This window comes from Colobus angolensis, unplaced genomic scaffold (genome assembly GCF_000951035.1).
Source record: "Colobus angolensis palliatus isolate OR3802 unplaced genomic scaffold, Cang.pa_1.0 Scaffold519, whole genome shotgun sequence".
NCBI classification, from domain to species: domain Eukaryota; kingdom Metazoa; phylum Chordata; class Mammalia; order Primates; family Cercopithecidae; genus Colobus; species Colobus angolensis.
In genome coordinates, this window is record NW_012118699.1 from 460,851 (window position 1) to 481,514 (window position 20,664).

Here is a 20,664-nt window from a genome sequence, read left to right on the forward strand (position 1 = left end):
TCCATACAATTTTGAGGAGTACTCTTAAATATACGATTGTGACAATTTTATAAATTGTGCCATTGGTATAGGGAGAAAAACTTTCATGACTCTCATTGAGACCTGATGCATTTATGATGATTGTTAATCTAATATTAAGCAGGACAGGACTTAATTCCACGAACTGAATCAACAGGAGACTGAAATAATTTTTATGGCTTATTCTTTAAAGCATTTGCTGAATACTTATGTTTTGTTTTTCAGAATCAAGAAAACTTTATCCTGTAAGCTATTCACAGTTTTTAACAATTGAGTATATTATACTCTATTGAGAAAAAAATTGAAACATAATTTCTTCTTATCTTACATAAATTCTCCAAAATTTGGAAACTGTGAGTATTCTTATATTAAAATAGTTATTTGCATAGGTTCAATAAAAATCTGCTTTGTTCCATAACAGGGCACAATTGGAGACAATGGTCATTTTACCAAGGCTTTAACTTGAATGACATATTTTCAGATTTACTTCGTAAAATGCATCTAACCTGTAGAGCTGATAAAGCCTCTTGGAAAAACTGGTATGTAACTTTTTTTTGCAGGGCCCTGAGCTGTAGAAAGTAAATAATTTTACTTTCAGACAGGCCCAGGAATAGCAGGTTTTCTTAGAAACTTGAAAAAAGAGAAAGTAACCCAATTCATATAGCTATCTAATGACACAGATAAAACATTGGCTGGGCTTGAGAATTTTAAAGATTCTATCCTTAGATTCTTTATAAAAAATTTCCAGCAAAGTCAGTTTATGAATAAGATAGCCTATGTATAAAAAATAGAAAATAGAAAAGAGAGCTAATATGTTGACTGATTACTTTTGCTGCATCTTATACAAAAAAAAATCAGGCCAAGTATAATAAGCCTAAAACTTATTTTACAAATACATTGGTCCTAGTATGATTTTGTCTCTAATAAAATTGAGTCATTATAGAGAGAAATATTACCTCGAAATAAACTATAGTGTATCTGTTATTACATTTTAACCTTGTACACTTGTTTTTCAATTTGTATTATTTTATACAATTCGGATTGAATTTAAACTTTTTCTTTGCACAACTCTCCAAAACAATATTTTCAGTTATTTTCCTTTGTAAATTTTTGTTCTGATTTGAAATCAGTAGAAGTTAAACTGTGCTTTCTTACAGCTAGAGAACTTAAAATCTAAAAGAAAATCGATGATGTGGTTTGGCTCTGTGTCCCCACCCAAATCTCACCTTGTGTTGTAATAGTTCCCATATGACAAGCGTGGAACGAGGTGAAGATAATTGAATCAAGGGGGCTGTTTTCTCCATACTTTTCTCCTATTAATTAGTGAGCTCTCACAAGATCTGATGGTTTTATAGAAGGCTTCTCTCTTCACTTGGCACATCTCTCTCCTGCCGCCATGTGAAGAAGCACATGTTTGCTACCACTTTCATCATGATTATAGGTTTCTTGTGGCCTTCCCAGCCATGCAGATCTGTGAGTCAATTAAACCTTTTTTTAAAATAAATTACACAGACTCAGATATGTTTTTATGGAAACATGAAAATGGACTAATATAGGAAACTCAATTATATACAAAAATTCATTTTATACCTGCCTACTGTGAAGGGAAAATAAATTTTGAGACCACCAAATCAATAAGCTAAAGAGAAGAGTCTAGCTAGTGTTACAAGACATAGAAAGAAATTATTTAGGTAGATAGGATGAAAGAGTCTCTGGCAAAAGTTTTCTTCTAACAAAAATCAGCTTAGAAACTAATTTTCTAATCACATACTGTTCAAAGAAATCACTCATAACAAAATGCAGTCTGAAAGATTAGGCTGTAAAACATAGATAAGCAACTCTCGCAGAGAGGGTGTTTCTGTGTGTAATCTCCAAACTTCACATATACAGGATGGGTCCCAGTAAGAACAGTGGACCTTCATGAGCACATTCATTTCCTTTCCTGGGGAAACACTAAGATAGGAAAGCTGGAAGCTTGCATGGGGTTTGGGATGCCAGCAACTGCAAGGAAGTACCTGGGACCAGGCACAGAAACTCCTCCTTCCCTTTTTAGCACATGCATGGTGGAAGGAGATAAGTACCGTGGAGTAGACCAAGCGAAGTCTCCATCTGCATAAGAAAAGCATGATTTGGGGCTGCTAGAGTCTTTGCTCTATGCAGATGGCACACCTGATCCTAACTATTTTTGCACCCTGTGTTGAAAATATACCCTCACCCCACGAGCACATTTATAAAAAGTCCTTACATTTCACTGAAGCATGGCAACCCATTTGGGAAACCCCTCTGTGACAGAGAGGTTCTTTTTACACTTACCCATTAAACTTATGCTCTAACCTCACCCTTCGTGTGTCTCTGTCCTTGATTTTCATGGCCATGAGACAAAGAACCTTGGGTGATATTCCAGACAGTGAAGCTGCTACACTGGAAAGTGATTTGGGGAAAGCCTTTCTATTCTTTTCAAAGTCATTCCTTTGAGGCTCACCTGAGACAAATACATATCTGATTGCTTCCTCTTCAATATAATTTATGTAAAAATTAGGATTCACTGAGTCAGACTAAATTGTGTATTCAGTGGAAGGCTAACAAAGGACTCAAAAGAATGCAACATATTGTTTCTTATCTACTTCTAACCTGCAAGCCCACATTTTGATTTGTCCTGCCTTACAGGAAAAAAATAATGTACATTAGACATATATTGATTGATGTTTCATGTCTCTCTAAAATATATAAAAGCAAGTTGTACATCAGTCACCTTGGCACATGTCTCAGGACTTCCTAAGGCTAGTCATGGGTGGGTTCTTAACTTTGGCAAAATAAATGTATTAGTCTGTTCTCCTGCTGCTAATAAAAACATAACCAAGACTGGGTAATTTATAAAGGAAAGAGGTTTTATTGACTCACAGTTTCATGTGGCTTGGAACGCTTCACAGTCATGTCAGAAAAGCAAGGGACATCTTACATGGTGGCAGACTAGAGAGAGCTTGCACAGGGGAATTCCCCTTTATAAAACCATCAGATCTAATGAGACTTATTCACTGTCATGAGAACAGCATGGGAAAGACCTGCCCCAGTGATTCGATTACCTCTCACTGGGTCCTTCCAATGACACATAGGAATTGTGGGTCTACAATTCAAGATGAGATTTGCATGGGGACACAGATAAACCATGTTAATAGACTTCCTAAATTCACTGAGACCTGCCTCAGATATTTGTTGTTTACCCTACTCATGTACAGCCTTCAGAGTTACAAGGCCTGTATCAGTTTTCCAGGATTGTTTCTCCTTTTTGTTGTTTGCTATTTCCTCCTTGATTTTTTACATTTTACTTCTCTTTTTCTCCCACTATTTTCTTATTAATCAGATGTGAGACTCCCAACATTTGAAAGATAAGTAACAATGAGCTGTACTAACAACATGGGATCTGTTAAGAAATAATTCGTCCTACCCATGAAAGATAAAACAAAACAGCAGAACAAAACTCATTTGCTTGTAAAATGCTTCCTCTGAAAGATTTTGAAAAGGAAAAAGTGGGGAAAATATGGAAGGAAAATAAAAACTTGTGATCTCAGTTCATTACATCATGAGGAGGAAACAACCTAAAGGATGATCCATGCAGGAAACTGATTTTCCTTTCATTCCTAAGAAAATAGCTAGAAATGAAAATTTAAATATTTTCACAGATAGTTACAATTTGTCGTTTAAATACGTAGTGCAGGAGAACTACTTGATTTTTTATTTCCCTATATGCTTCTTTTTCATTACAACATGTAAATTTTCATATAATCCCCTTTTCCCCTCTTTCCAGCTTTTTCCCTTTATATATTGAAAGCCCTAAAAGTCGTCTTTGGGGAGCAGCACTGAACACACAGTTTTTGTGATTACTTTTATTTTTCTCCCAGGCATGCCCTGAGTTTGGCAAAATTAATTTTAATTTGATTGACATCTCTCTCAGAAACCCTTGGTTTACACTAGAAAAAAACCAAACTCAGGAGCCAATTACTGTCAAACTCAGCCATACCACTGTGTGTGTATATGTGCATGTCTGTGTGCGTGTTCATGTGTGTTTTAATTTTTGTGAGCTTTGGGCCATGTAGTTCTCTCTGTGGAGATACCATTTGGTGTGATTTTGAATACAGAATTCTAAAATAAACAAGAGGCTCCTAAGAATTCTCTTAAAGTTTCTGGACTTTCGTTGTCTTTGCATCTGACAGTCCCAAGAAAGAGACTCTCTAGTGGTTTCACAGAATCTGTGCTTGGGCTCTCACTGCAGTTTACTGGGTATAGTAATGACAAGTCACTGTTTCAAGAGACAATTTTAAAATCATTAGATGCTGCTGAAAGAGCAGTGTGAACCAGGATACAGCCCCTTCATTCTTGGAGAGCGACATTGGGAGAATATGCTCTGTGAGCCCAAACAGCACCCTCCCCTTCAGGGTGACCACAGAGCTGCAGGGCAGGCCCAGAGCCCACTCAACACAGATGTCAACCCTGGAGCTGCTGCAGAGGAGTCTGAGGATAAAATTTTTCCAGCACCTGAATTACACTTATTTCAAAACAAAAATGCTATTAAAACATTAAAATAAATAATGTCCAGGCAAAGTAGCTTACACATATAATCTGAGAAATTTGAGAGGCTGAGGTGGGAAGATTATGTGAACCCAGGAGTTTGAGATTATCCTGTGAAAAATAGTGAGGCTTCATCTTTATTTTTGAAAATAAAAATAAAATAAAACATAAATAATTTAGCAAAAACTATAATGTGTCTTTACATATCCCATCATACTTGGAGCATTTACCTAACCCAATGAGTTGATGAGGATCCAGTTTGAAGGGAGAAAATTTTAGAGTTTTCAGAAATCTTAATAGTTGGAAGATGTAGAAGAAACAGAAGTTTATCAATTCAATGTGTGCAAATATTGAGAGACACACTCATGCCAGGAGTTCAACCTGCAAAGGGCAAAACCGAAAAACGGTTGAGATTGTTAATGTTCCATCTGAAGGTGTGACCATTTTGAGGACTGTGCCTGGTGAGAGTTTGTTTCTCTATTACAGGAGTTCTGTACTCATGAAGTTCTGGACATGCCAGGGACAAATATCAGTAAACAAACATCAGAACTTGAACCTCAACTTCCCACTGTTGCATTCTCCATGTGTCATCTCTCTGTTATTTCTCATGCTAGATCAGGTCTTTACCTATGAAATATTCTGCCTAATTAACATGTAAATAGCTTGAAGTCTACAGAGTTAAATACATATAGGGTTTTCTCCTGTTTTTCCCAGTTGTTCCCTCCCACAGCTCCAATATTCTCCACTGTTTTCATCACCTTCTAGATCTGCTGCCATGCCCTGCAGATTAAGGATTTGGTTCCACAACAGAGAGGAGGTGAATTTCGATGGAACTTTGGTGAGAACCTCGGTTTTTATCCCATTTCCTCTAGGGCTCCACCAGCACCTCTGGAATAATGGTTTCAGTGGTGATACCCTGCAGGGTGAATCCTTAGTTCTGTAGTGCTGGTGAGGGGGGTGGGTCTGAATGCAGTTCAGAAGTATGGGCTTACCTTCTCTCTCAGACAGACACTTTGGGAAAGGAGGATTTTTCTGACTGTCCCCATTCTATGACAAAGGGATTCAATTGGATAGGAATGCTGATAAAAGAAAACCTTAAGCCAAATTAAGTTTAAAGGAGTTTAATTGAGCAATGCATGATTCGTGAATTGGGCAGCCACCAGAATTACAGCACATTCAAAGAGACTTCAGGGCTGCCACGTGGTGGAGAAAGATTTATAGATTTTTGAAAATGATGTCGAGACATCAGAAGTGAGGAACAGAAACAGCTGGGTTGCTTACAGGATGATGTTTGTCTCATTTAAACACAGTTTGAACACTCAAGAGTGTGTGAGTGGTTGAGCTGTGGCTGCTGGAATTGGCCAAGTCTCAGCTATAGTTACAGGTGCACACTCCTAAGTTAGGTTTTCAATCTTGTCCACCTATTCAGGCAGGTTACAGTTTGTTCACAAGGACTCAAACATAGAAGTACGGAGTCCTTCTCAGGCCAGATTTAATTTACTTTATCAATACCGTTCTTTATGTGATTTCTGAGATTTTTTTTTTTTTTTTTTTTTTTTTTTTTGAGTAGGGGAATGGTTCTGTGGCCCAGGCTGGAGTGCAGTGGCGCGATCTCGACTCACTGCAAGCTCTGCCTCCCGGGTTCTCGCCATTGTCCTGCCTCAGTCTCCCGAGTAACTGGGACTACAGGCGCCCGACACCACACCTGGCTAATTTTTTGTATTTTTAGTAGAGACGGGGTTTCGCATTGTTAGCCAGGACGGTCTCGATCTGCCGACCTCGTGATCCACCCGCCTGGGCCTCCCGAAGTGCTGGGATTACAGGCATGAGCCACAGCGCCCAGCCGGTTCCTGAGAATTTCACAAGAGAAATTTACCACACTGGAACTTAAACGATCCAACACATGTTTGTAGCTTTATCTTGTAAGAGGCTACATTTCATATGGCAGCCTCGGCCTCAGTTTAGCTAACACTATGGCTTTGTTTGTTTCTACAAGAACTTGTTTCTCCCAAGGTTTCCTTGATTGTGAAAGGAAAATAAATCTTTGGGTGCCCCATATCACTAAGCCAAAGGGAAAAGTCAAGCTAAAAATGGTTTGGGGCAAACCCACCTCCCATTCTTTCCCTAAAATGACAGCTGCTCACGTTTTTAAAAGCTACATACCTCCTTCAAAATTTGACCACAAGGAAGAAAATCCTTGTGGACCAAGGACAGACAGAGTGTTTTTCTGCTCACGTAAGTCAAATGCACATCTGATTGCTCCATTTGCTCTGTTGTTTCGCTAAGCCAGACTAAGGCCTATGTGACTATTCCTGTAAATTGTACATTCAGTTAAAGGCTAATCAGAAACTCAAAAGAATGCAATCATTTGTCTCATACCTACCTGTGACCTAGAAACTCTCCCCCCAACTTCAATTTGTCCTGCCTTTTTGAACTAAATCAATATACATCTTACATGTATTAATTAATGTCTCATGTCTCCCTAAATTGTATAAAACCAAGCTGTGCCCCACAATCTGGGGCACATATCCTCAGGACTCCCTGAGGCTGTGTCACGGGCATGTCCTTAATCTTGGAAAAATGAACTTCCTAAATCTATTGAGATTAGTCTCAGATTCTCTTTGGTTTACAGATTTATTTCTTATCTCATAACTTCAGTTATTTGAAATATTAAAGAAAAGTTGCCAAATAGAACATTCTCCTGTTTATCTGTTATTGTTGTTGCAAAAATAAGTATATTTATAAAATTTATATAGAATTTATCATTTTTGTACATTACCGAATTGAGTAGCAGCTTTATTAGTAAGACCCAGTGTAATGAAAAATTCAAATATCAATTAGCATCTTAATAGAAAAACAAATCATGCTACATTTGTTTGCTGAAATGCTCCCCATTATTTATAAAAAATAAACACATACAATATAAAATGGTTTAAGTCTTAGTATTTCTATTGATAAAAATAAGCCAAATACATGAGTGTATACTATATTATTTTATTCTTATAAATTATAGAAAATAAAAACTAGTCTAAAGAAACGTGAAAACATCAGAGTTTTATAAAGAAATGGTAGAAAAAGGGAAGGAGAATAATAAAAATAAATAAAAGATCAAGAGGAATGCTGAGGGGAGTCAACTTGTCATCTTGAAAACAGATTTTTTTTTCAAAGTTTACTATTGCACAGGTTAAATATATGAATTTTATCATCTGTCAATTAAAACTCATAAAATTTATTACAAGTAAACAACTGAAACTTTAGACAAAAGAGGGATGATAGGAAGGAACAAATAGATTTGTTAAATGTCAGACACACCAAAAATTTATCTGTCTGACCACTAGATATCTCTGTAGTTTTTGGTAAATGCAGCAATTCTGTCCAAGAGTTGGTTCAGAGAGCAATTGAGGCCAGCTGTGAGGAGCATAGGCCCAGATACTAGGACTCACTGATGCCAGATGTAAGCCCTTAGACACATACCTAGACCCTCTATGTGTGGGTTCACTTTTACATCTGTAAATAAAGAATGCACTGACTCCTACATAACAATTTATACACATAGGTAAAAATAACAAAAAGTATGATAGTTGTTAAATGTTTACACAGAACAATATCACTCTCTCATCTGCTCTGGGACCTGCCCTCTCCTCAGGTGTCCAACCCCAGAGCTTGCTATATAGTAGGAGATATGCAAATAGGTCCCTCCCTCTGCTGATGAAAACCAGCCCAGCCCTGACCCTGCAGCTCTGGGAGAGGAGCCCCAGCCTTGGGATTCCCAGGTGTTTTCATTCAGTGATCAGGACTGAACACACAGGACTCACCATGGAGTTTGTGCTGAGCTGGGTTTTCCTTGTTGCCATATTAGAAGGTGATTCATGGGGAACTAGAGATATTGAGTGTGACTGGACATGAATGACAGAAACAGTGAATATGTGTGGCAATTTCTGATCATGGTGTCTCTGTGTTTGCAGGTGTCCAGTGTGAGGTGCAACTGGTGGAGTCTAGGGGAGGCTTGGTACAGCCTGGGGAGTCCCTGAGACTGTCCTGTGCAGCCTCTGATTCACCTTCAGTAGCTATGCTATGCAGTGGGTTCACCAGGCTCCAGGGAAGGGTCTGGAGTGGGTATCAGCTATTGGTCCTGGTGGTGACACATACTATGCAGACGCCGGGAAGGGCAGATTCACCATCTCCAGAGACAACACCAAGAACTCCTTGTATCTTCAAATGAACAGCCTGAAAGCCGAGGACACGGCTATGTATTACTGTGCAAGATACACAGTGAGGGGAAATTAATGTGAACCCAGACACAAACCTCCCTGCACGGATGCTGGAGGAAATAAGCTGCAAGGGGCGCTCAGGAGTCACTGATTAGCACCAGCCCCAGAGGCAGCTGCACACTGAGGCTGATTTCCTGTCAGGATGTGGGACTTCATCTTTTTACCATTTCTCTAGGGAATCTCTTTAAGTTCAGAATTCTGTGCTTACCAGTGTCATGTCTACATATTTTTAAATGATTATTTTAATATGAGAACCTATTCCCATATGCACAAAACGCAGATTGATGCTTACAGAGATGAAAAGTCCTCAACCATGGTCACCAGGATCAGAGTCCTGAGGAATCTCAGGGTGCCTGGTGAGTCTTCTCCAATCAGAATCAGGACAGAAACCTCTCTGACTAAAACAGTCTTTAGGAATTTTGATCACAGCCAATAGAGAGTCTAGATCATGGTCAGTGTCATGTAGAACCTCACAGGTTTCACGTCTGACCCTTTTCCTGACACTAAAGTATGCAAATCAGTATCAGCACTGATCTGGGGCCCCTTTTGCTCTTAGTCCATTCTATTTCTTTTTATTTGTTGTTGTTGTTCTTGCTTTTCCTTGTACTGTTCCTACTCCCTATAAAGTGGGGATGTAGTTCATGCTGTCAAAGCTCCAAGCCTCAAGTCCATTCCCTGCAGCTCAGGTGTGGCTCAGGCTGTGGCTCCTGCATCCATGTGGGAGAGGCTGATGGGACTTTCTTCTCTCCCATTGCTCAACACCCTGCAGTGTGTTGTGTGGAGACTCACCTGGGAATGCAAGTGGCCAAGAGTAGTGAAGGAGATGAGCTTGTGTGGACAAAATGGGATGTGGATGTGAAATTTATCCTGTCCTGTGCAAACTACCACAGAGTCACCTTCCTCACCAGTAGTGTTAGAAAGAGGGTGTGAAAGTTTTCAGAATAAAAATGGAACTACTCGTGTTAACGCCCTGAAAAATGGAACTAGGAATGACCATGAAGGAAGTTTCTCATACACATACTCCTGATAACAAGAACTACCATAAATGGATTCTGCTTAACCACAACCTTGGATAGAAGTCACTACAACCTTACAAAAATCATGACTACAAGGACATCTTCCCAGCAGATCACTGTTTAACTCTACACTGATGACAACCTTGGTATTGATTTTACAAGCACGAGAAAATCCTCTCAAAACAACTCATGTAATTCACCTCATTTTCACTTCAGAAACCTGTGGGTCAACACCCTGGAGTCACTGCTGCATTTGTTTTTAATGGTAATTAGCCCCCTTTACAATATTTGAGGCTGTTTTTCTCTGATGTCTCTGCTAAAACAAAGAATTTCCAAGTTGACAGCAGTAAAGAAGCTATTTAGGAATATGTGATGGGAAGACATTTTTAACATCCTGTTGAATGTTTCTGCATACCACGTTAATCCCCTGTAATACTTTGCTGTATCAGCCTGTGATGAATCAGAGTATAATATTGAAGGTAAAATGGAAAACACATGAGCTTGTGATGAATCAAGTCATAGGGTGATAATGTCTGTGTCCTTGAGGAAAGAGACCATGGGTTGTAAGTTCTAGTGGGGGTACCTTAGGCAAAGGGAGTTCCTGAGTTTCTGAACATTATGCTACTTATAATTTAAGGTTGCAATTTATGATTTATTTTTACTTAAATCTTTCCAGAAGATATTTGGCAGTAAGGACAGGGCAGAATTTATGTAATAGTGATGACTTAGAGAGTTATTTTGCAATTGCTCCTGTAAGGTATGCACATTGCTCACTTGATACAGAAGTTCAAATGTCACAGGTGGGAAACCAGGAATAAAGCAAATTTTCTGAACTGTCATGGGTGTAGTTTTTGGCAAGGAAGTGTTTCATGTCAATCTGAAAATAAACAGACAACAATAAATCATATTCAAATCCACGGGGAGTCTGACCTCTGTCCTTCTCTCTTGTAAGTACAAGGCTTTGCCAATCCAAAGTATTCTTTAGGCTCCAAGGTATGAAATGCTTTTGGGCTGTGGAAGCTAACAGCTCTCCCCTCAGGCAGGGCTGAGGTATCTGGGGAATGCAGAGTTGTGTTCATGAAGAAGATGGCATTATTGTATCTTCTCCTGTGCCTAGTGACAGCTCCACAGCGTGAGTGTCTCAGATGTCAGACATGGGTCTATGTCGTGAGTGCAGGTACATGTGACTGACAGGGATGGATTCTCCATGCACTCACATGCCCTGTCCCAGGAGCAGCTGCAGAAGTCAGCCCTGGACATGAAGACCTCACATTGATGCTCAGCCTCACCTGCACTCTTTCGGGCCCCTCCATCACAACCAGTCCTTACTACTGGACCTGGATCTGCCAGTTCTCAGGGAGAGGCTGCAATGGATAAAATACATTGCTAGAGGCGGTGGGAATCCATCTGTCTTGTGGAAAATGGCAGCATTTCCTTATTTTATAAGGCATAATAATGTTACATTGTGTACAAATACCACATTGTCTTTATCTATTTATCCATCGACGAACACTTAGTTTTCATATCTTGGCTGTTGTGAATGGCACTGCAATAAGCATAGGAGAGCAGGTATCTTCACAAGGTGGTAATTTCATCTCCTTTGGGTATATTTCCATAAGCTGGATCACTGGTCATATGGTATTTTTGTTTTAATTTATTTAGAAGCCACCACACTGTTTTGCATAATGGTAATGGTGAGAATATAGAATGTCATAATCACTATGAAGAGCAGTTTTAGATTTGAGGTATAATCCAAAAACAGATAATGTTTTATCATGGCTCTTCATATGAGGCTCTAATAAATCTAGTGGAAGTCTAGAAAGTTTTCCCACCTTGGCCAACGATGAGTTTTCCCCTAATTATCTTTGAGTCAGAATATTTGCAGAATGTGAGATGGAGTCTTTTGGCAGGATTCAGGATGATTCATTAATAAATAGTAATGACAGAGAAAAATAGAGAGAGAGAGACATGCAGAGAAAGAAAGAAGAAAGAAAAAAAGAAAGAAAGAAAGAGAAAGAAAGAAAGAAAAGAAAGAGAAAGAGAGAGAGAATATGAATCTCATGAGAGGAAAATCTGCTGGATATCAGTGTTGGGTTTTCAGTCATGTTCAGTCCAAAAATCAGTGTATTCTCAGAGGCACCCATTGCCTCATCACATAGGTGGAGAATTTTGGAAACCAGTGAAGTGTGAGTTCACAATAAGTGATGAAGCTCTCATGTTTCCATAAACTTTCATTAATATGGAAAGTACTTCTATAGATCACTCATGCACAAATATACAAGATGTGTTTTAGCTTTTACGGATGTCTAGAGAAAAATAAGTGAGAAAAGTTTTCCAGGTTACAGAGATCTGCTTAAGTTGAAGATCCCATAGGAGAGTGTCTTTGAGTGAATACTGGTCTATTAACTAAATAGGTCAAAATTCCCTCTGTTGGAGTAGCCTTCCAATTATGTAGATTTCTTTATTCCTTCTTGAGTTGTGAAACATAAACCCAAGGATTGACTTAGTGGAATTTGACTGCTGCATTGATAAAATTTCTGATAAGGTTTCTTCTAATGAATTGAGAATTACTTTCCTGTTTTTCACTCCAGGAAATGAATTTTCACAAGGTTTCAGAATATCATGTTTCAGGTGCTTTACTTAAACAGACTCTTCCTGGGGGCAGTCAGCTTTCTTCTAACCATGAGCTTATTTCTTCTGCAAACCATTCAGTTTGTGCCTCTCTTAAGAATTATGAAACTTTTAAACTTCAATGCACTGAAAATTGTGCCCCTTGAATTAAATGTTGATTGGCACTGACATGAAGTGGCCACTCTTGTATAAGTGTCCTATGTTATGGGCTCAACGTATCAGTGGACTGAGAATCCTCCATTGGATGCCTCTGATTGTGGCACTGAGCAGATTGACAATCCTCAGAGTCATCCATGAAAAAGAGAGTCCTGAGGTTCGTGGGGTTCTTGGATATATTCAGGTGAGTGGAGGAGAGAAACAGGATTGGGGGCTGCCAGCCATTTCAATAACAGTGGGAATTATTAGCATCTAAGTTTAAAGGTCTACATCATTCCAAACACCCTGCATGGCAGGCTGACGGGAAGAAATCCAACCCCACAGCAGCTCCATAGCAACTCTTTAGTATAGTTGGTAGTGAGGCTGTTTCAGGGAAGAAATGTCCACTCAAGTGAATCAATGATGCTTCTCTGAGCTACAAGAAACAGTGTATTGGACCCAGGTTTCTCTGAGTTCAATGTGATGATTACACTCAGTTGTTGCTCCAGTGAGTTTAAATGGGCATGTGGCAATTCAGATACACCTGGCTGTGGGGTTTATGATATGTAAATCTGAACTACATAAACAAAGACGGCATGTCTGACCGTATGAGGATGCAAAATCCTGGAGACCCCACACCCCACACTGTTGTGGTTTTTTGCTCCAGCAACCTCCAGGTTTTTTGTGTGAGAATTGCGATAGATTATTTCATGGCTAAGTCATCAAGAGACATAAACTCTGAGAAATACACACAGAAACTGCTCCAGATAGAAGATCCAGGGGAAGGACCTTTCTTGCACCTTATCCATGTAAGGGAAAGCAGTCCATCTCCATTACAGACCCCTCACAGCAGGCTTCCTTTATCATGAAGATGGGTTAAATTAGCCAATAGGGTAAGAATCCTATAATGTTCCAGCCGGAAAAGGGAAAGCATCAGTTTGACCTCTGGAGATTCTGTGTATAGGACAACTTCCAGAGAAAGAAGAGCACTAAATTATTAAGATTCAATTGTAACTACATATGATACTTCTGGGATGCACAAATTAAAGATGAAAGTGTGGCAATGCACAGGCTCTATCAGAGAAGGAGAACAGGGAAACTGAAAGAGATTGGCAGAGAGTAGGACAAGGACAGAAGAGTGATCTGAAGCCTCTGACATCAACTCTGTAAAGACAAGGTCTTAGCAACTCCCGTATTGACTGCCGATTCTGTTACCATGGGCCATTTACAGGATTCCTAGCTAAGAAAAAGAAAAAAAAAAAAAACTGCATGCCCTTCCCAAGTCTCCACTTGTGTTCTGTTTTTCTTAGCTCTCTAGGACAAAAACATGGCGTAAACCTAGACCTAGTGTCAGCGAAGGAGGCACTTCCTACAGGCTACACACAGGGAAGAAGGGAAAATGTGTGTTATTGGAATAGGACATACAGAGATGGCTTTCATCTGAATAGATCTACACCCGCAGGTATTCTCAGCTGTAACGTTCAACTACAAGAGCCTAATGAAGAAACACGACCCTGCCCAAACCCCTACAAGTTCTTGTATTCACTGTGTCTCCACTGATTTAGTGCCTCTGGAGCTTCAGAGAACTGGCTCCCTCCTGTGTCCTAGAATCTTTTCTTTGGGTCTTTCTGCAGAATTCAACAGGTTTAGTTAGGCTAATCAGCTGTTTCAAGAGATGGTGTTGGCAGCATATATTGTCGCTGAAAGAGTATTCTAAGCCAGGGCACAGCCGCTTTATGCTGGACTAAAGACTCTGGAGGAAATGTTTTGTGAGCCCTGACAGAAACCTCCTTGCAATGTAAGGGCTGGGCAGGAGGGGGCACTCAGGAGCCACGCAGCACCAGGTCCAGCCCCAGAACAGGAGGCTGGGGAGGAGGTTTCCTCTCAAGGCCTCGGTTTTCCTTCATCAGAAAAAAAAAAAAATCTAAAATAACTGTTCAACGAGTTGCTGATATGCTTTCAAATATCCTGCTACAATGGAACAATTCATATAACTTAAGGCAGTAATAACTATTTTTTAAATTGGGCTTCTAGGATTAGAAATACCTTAACAGTGAGAATATGAAGAATAGGCATGATTTTACTAATTCAATGGGTACAGAATTGCAGGAGTCACTATATTCCTATGAACAAAAAATTCAGATTTCAGTGTTAAGTAATGTTGCTTACATTGTGTGAGTGACAGGGCAGTGGTAGATCTGAGAGTGTGGCAGGTGCACAAACCTAATGAGTCAGAAATCAATATGGAAAGATCAGGATCTCTGGATATGAACTGAAAGTCTGTAAATAGTTCACAAAATACTAATAAACAGAGATGAATATAAAATCCATAATTATCCAAAACACAAATTCCTTGGAAGTTATTCTGGGAGCATGAGTTCAAAAGAACTCCAAACTCCTGTTTCAACTTCTGACTCCCCGTTTCTGTGATATAAGAAAATCATCTCCAATTATGCACCTCAGGGCAATTCTGTAAACCCAGAGTGTTTCTGCTGAAGATCCTGGGGAATCAAGACACCAGGCAGGTGATGGGGACACTGTCTCAGGAGCGCCCAGCAGATCTCAGAGGAACCTGCTGGAGAGTCACATGGAACATCCACAGTCAATTTCTCAGAGTCAACAGTGAGCTGTGCCAGTGCCTGAGGGGACCATGATGGGGCCAAGGCACGTGCTCAGTGTCATGGACAGTTATAGTCCTGAAATGATCAGATGGTCTTGATGCTAATGAAATATGGGCTCAGAATGAGGAGTGTAATCTGTGGGGACTTGTTCTTCAGTGAAGGGATCCTGTCCGTGAATAGCAGTGGAGCAGGGCATGCATTTTCTGAAGCAGCATTAGGGCTTGGACCATAAGCATCCCACTCCTGTGTGGCGGATGGGTCATCTATCTTCTCTTTCTCATCCTCGATCAGGCTTTGAGGTATGAAATAATCTGTCTCATGAATATGCAAATAACCTCAGATCTACTGAGGTAAATATGGATACATCTGTGCCCTGAAAGCATCGCCCAACAGCCACATCCCTTCTCTACAGAAGCCCCTGAGAGGAAAGCTCTTCACCATGGACTGGACCTGGACAGTCTTCTGCTTGCTGGCAGTAGCTCCAGGTAAAGGGCCAACTAGTTCCAGGGCTGAGGAGGGATTTTTTTCCAGTTTAGGGGACTGTCATTCTCTACTGTGTCCTCTCTGCAGGTGCCCACTCCCAGGAGTAGCTGGTGCAGTCTGGGGCTGAGGTGAAGAAGCCTGGGGCCTCAGTGAAGGTCTCCTGCAAAGCTTCTGGATACATCTTCACCAGTTATGCTATCAGCTGGCTGCGACAGGCCCCTGGACAAGGGTTTGAGTGGATGGGAGGAATCAACCCTAGTGATGGTAGCACAAGCTACGCACAGAAGTTCCAGGGCAGAGTCACGATTACTGCGGACACGTCCACGAGCACAGTCTACATGGAGCTGAGCAGCCTGAGATCTGAGGACACGGCCGTGTATTACTGTGCGGCAGACACAGTGTGAAAACCACATCCTCAGAGTGTCAGAAACCCTGAGGGAGGACTCAGCTGTGCTGGGCTAAGGAAATGTCAGGGGTTACTCAGTTTAAGACTGTTTAGAAAATGGGTTATATATTTGAGAACAACAGAAACACAGTCTAACTGTAAGAGAAATATTCCATTCAAGAGCCACCATATAAGCCAAATTGACAGAGTGGGAAAGGCCACACTCAATAAAGTTGATACAAGCATTCCATGAAGGTGCTACTGTGAACAGTTCAAATTAGATGCATAAATAATTTGGAGCAAGGTTATTTGATCATGTGTTAAGGGTAAGTATGATTCTTAAAAGGAGGCAAAATTGTCTTTCAAATGTTTCTGTCACTCCTTACCATAAATTTTATTTTAGAGCAGTTTTAGGTTTGCAAAGAAATTGCACAGAAGGTGTGAGAATTCCCATGAATCCCTGCCCTGCACAGGCACAGCCTCCTCCACCACGACCATCCTGCACCACAGGCACAAATTAGTCACAATGGATGAATCTACACGGACCCTTGGTTCTTTCCTTTTCTGATGATCCCCGAATATAACAAACCTAAATTATCTTGGAACACCCAGGTATTTTCAGTGGCTTTCTAGAAGTGATATTAGTCAGAGGGAAAGTGAGTTGAGGCTATTACCATTTGAGCACTTTCTTCCAAAATCCACAAAATATATATTAATTTGGAGTTTTTCTTACTCCTGGTTTACAATGCCCCTTCCCAGAGAATAACATTTTTAAGCTTTTTGTGAGGCTGGAAATTGAAAAAAAATTAAAAAAAAGAGAAACTTTCCTGTATTAGGCTGACTTATCCCAGAGGCAGTAATGAGCACAGCCCAGACCCAGGAAAAGTCTTAATAATATTATCTAATGTGCTTCTGAGACTCCTCCAGCACTCCCTCAACATAGAGAGAAGAAAAAGAATTTTTCCTTTGTTTTATGGTATGAGTTTATAGATTCTTGTTCTATGTTACTAATAACTTCAAGTATTCTGTTTTATCTAAGAAGTACAATGAAGGTAATGAGAAGCCTGAGCAGGCCTGAACTACAGTGGTCTAGGCACGATAGTGAGGGTTACGAGATAAAACAGCGCAAGGCTGTTTAGAGCAAAACCTAGATAACAGACATCTGGGTTGCACAGCAATGATCATGTGCAATCCTGAGTTATGAACTGTCTTTGTAATGCCTCTGTGTCCCTGCTTTTGTGCCACTCTAATCTTGCTTCAAGCTAGCCCACCCCATTTTGTGAAGCGTGTTTAAAAGTCAAGTGCTGTCTTTATTCTGCACCCAGTCTTTGTTTGTTGAGTCTGCTGGGTCTGAGTGCACTCATTAATAAAGATATCCTCCTGTATATAGGATCTCTCTGGTCCTCCTGATTCCACAACATTGCGGCCACGTTCATATCTCTAAAAGGCCAGAAAGTTCTGGTCAATCTCATAATGAAAATCCTTTAATGAGGGTTGGCAAACCTGACAATAAGAGATTTCATGTATAATGCCTTAGAGTTGGATTAGATACACCGTAAGCTCTTGGGTGGTGGTTGTGAATAAGGCGGATTGTGCAGCAAATGCAAACACATGCATGGGACCCAGGCAGGAACAAAAGCTTCCCTTTACAAAGTGGGTGGACCCTGGAGGGAGCCCTCAGAGGTGGGCAGTGGTCGCCCTTGCTGACTGCACATTAGCCAGAGGGATAATCATGATTGGTCTTGCAGGGAAAGAGCACCACTGAGGTCACAGGTTATGAAAATATTTGTCAACCTCCAGCTGAGCAAGTCCATCTGCTTGCTTGTGGGTATCAGCCTCATGGTGGATACACGCTGGGAGATGACAAGATGCACGTAAACCTCCTCTCACTAACTATCCACTACCACACACTCAAAACCCACCTGTGCTCCAGAAAGGAATATGTGCCTGTGGAAACAGACAGAGCTTAAGTATTTTGTTACCTTGTGAATATACTGTGTGAAACCACATGTTTCGGGAAGATTAGCTCACAAATGTTGACCAAGTGACTGAAGGGCAGTGGCGGGTGAGGTGACGGGACAGCCTCAGGGCTGCACATGAGGAGGGCTCCCTCCCCATGCAGGCTTTTCCTCCAGGAGCTGCACCAGGAACTCAAGGAGGATCAGAGAGAATTCTGAGAACATCCTGTTGCGGTGCTGTCTAGAGAGGAAGAATATATATGAAAAAATATAACTCTGAGTAATGTATGGGCATTTGTTCATGAAAACTCTTTCTCTGAAAGCTTGTGAAGTTCTTGAAATACCCCTGATTAGCTGAGGGCAAACATTTAAACCCTCCTTCCACAGGGAGTTCAAGCAGGATGGATGTGTCCTTCTGTGATCTTCCCCAACCCCGTCCTCTTCCCAGCTTGTCTCTGGCTCTCTGTGTAAACAGTTCTCATCAGTGGAATGTGCTTGATGAAGTGAGGTCTTCAATTTTTTCATCTTCTATGTGGTCATGTAATTTTCCTCATCTGAGGTTTAAAAACTCACCCGCATTCAGCACATGACAGCCTAAAATCTCTTCTGGGCAAAGCAGCAACAAAGGCACCCACCAGGGTTGAGCATCCCGTGTTGCTGACAGCGACCACCGGGGCTGAATGTCCTCTTCACAATCCTGTGTCAGAGCATCGCCTGAGTGATTTCAGTAGCAACTCCCCAGGAGAAGCAGCTGAAAACTCCTTGTCCCATTTTCCATACAGATATAACCCCTCTATTTTCCTGAAGAAATAGCTGAATGCTGAATATGCTGAATGTCTACTGGTTTTGCAAGCTTGTGAATATACCACTTTCTAATTTCTGACCTGTGCAGACCACTCTACAGACTTTTCTCACTGGTGTGGCCAGCATTCTGGATGTCAAATATAACTGAACTTCTTCATATAAAAGTCAACACAAACTCCTCATGGTTTCAGAGCTCACTGAATTGAATTGGAAATAAAACTCACAATTACCCATAACACAAATTCCATGGAAGTTATCTTGGGATCATGAGTTCATAACCTGTAGACCAAGAGCCCAAGAGTGTTTCTATTGAAGAGCCTGGGGGATCAAGACACCAGGCAGTTGATGCAGACACTGTCTAAAGAGTGCCCAGCGGCTCTCAGAGGGACCTGCTGGATACTCACGTGGGACATCAGCAATCACTTTCTCAGAGTCACCAGTGAGCTGTGCTAGTTTCTGAAGGGTCCAGGATAGGGCCAAGGCACCTGCTCTGTGTCATGGAGAGTGATTGTTCCTGAAATCATAGAGGTTGTCTCCATGCTTGTAAAAACTATATTTGCAGTGAGGAACCTGTTCTGAGAGGGCTGATTCTTCAGTGAAAGGACCTCTGTCCACAAATGTTCATACATGGAGCAGGGCATTCATTTCCTCAAGCAGGATTAGGGCTTGAACCATCAGCATCTCACTCTTGTAAGGCTGATATGTCATTTATCTTCCCTTTCTTATCATCAACCAGGCTTTGAGCTATGAAATGCTCTGTCTCATCAATATGCAAATAACCTGAGATCCACTTAGGTGAATATGGATGTCTGTGCCCTGAGAGCATCCCCCAACAACCACAGGCCTCCTCTAGAGAATCCCCTGAGAGCTCAGCTCCTCACCATGGACTGGACCTGGAGGATCCTCTTCTTGGTGGCAGCAGCCACAGGTAAGGGGGGCTCTCAGGTCCCAGTGATGAGAAAGGGATTGAGTCCAGTCAAGGGGGCTTTATCCACTCCTGTGTCCCCTCCACAGGTGCCCACTCCGAGATGCAGCTGGTGCAGGCTGAGGCTGAGGCGAAGAAGCCTGGGGCCTCAGTGAAGTTTTCCTGCAAGGCTTCCGGATACACCTTCACCTACCGCTACTTGCACTGGATGCGACAGACCCCTGGACAAGGGCTTGAGTGGATGGGATGGATCACACCTTACAATGGTAACACCAACTATGCACAGAAGTTCCAGGACAGAGTCACCATTACCAGGGACAGGTCTATGAGCACAGCCTACATGGAGCTGAGCAGCCTGAGTTCTGAGGACACGGCTGTGTGTTACTGTGCAAGATACACAGTGTGAAAACCCACATCCTGAGACCGTCAGAAATCCCAGGGAGGAGGCAGCTGCACTGAATGAGGAGATTACAGGGCTTACAATGTTTAAAGTGCTTTCTAAAATAGGCTAAGCAATTGAGGAATATGAGTAATAGAAACATGTATGCACTCTATATAGGAAATATTTCTAATAACTGTCACCCTATATGCACAATTCACACAGAGGTAAAAGCAGAAATCAGTCAAGCTGATGCAAAGTTTCCCACGTAGGCTTTGTGCAGACATAAGTTCCAAAATCAGATAGATAAATAATTTGGAGCAAGATTGCTCGACAACATGGCTAACACTAAATATGATTCCTAAAAACTGATCAAAATGTATTCCAAAATGTCTCTGTCGCCTTTATTTTTTTTGAGACGGAGTCTCGCTCTGTGGCCCAGGCTGGAGTGCAGTGGCCGGATCTCAGCTCA

The 20,664-nt window shown here is 41.1% G+C and overlaps 1 pseudogene and 2 gene segments (V, D, J or C); all 3 read left to right on the forward strand.

Annotated features, from left to right (window-relative positions):
• Positions 1 to 8,199: 8,199 nt before the first annotated feature.
• On the forward strand, positions 8,200 to 8,871 carry LOC105525093 (annotated as a pseudogene). The gene is made up of 2 exons (XR_001003855.1): positions 8,200 to 8,446; positions 8,550 to 8,871. The product of XR_001003855.1 is annotated as an Ig heavy chain V-III region VH26-like (transcript).
• Positions 8,872 to 15,697: 6,826 nt separating this feature from the next.
• Positions 15,698 to 16,167, forward strand: LOC105525092. The segment is given in 2 exon segments: positions 15,698 to 15,743; positions 15,829 to 16,167. Coding segments are annotated over 2 exon segments (363 nt in total).
• Positions 16,168 to 19,709: 3,542 nt separating this feature from the next.
• Positions 19,710 to 20,264, forward strand: LOC105525091. The segment is given in 2 exon segments: positions 19,710 to 19,816; positions 19,903 to 20,264. Coding segments are annotated over 2 exon segments (363 nt in total).
• Positions 20,265 to 20,664: the final 400 nt, after the last annotated feature.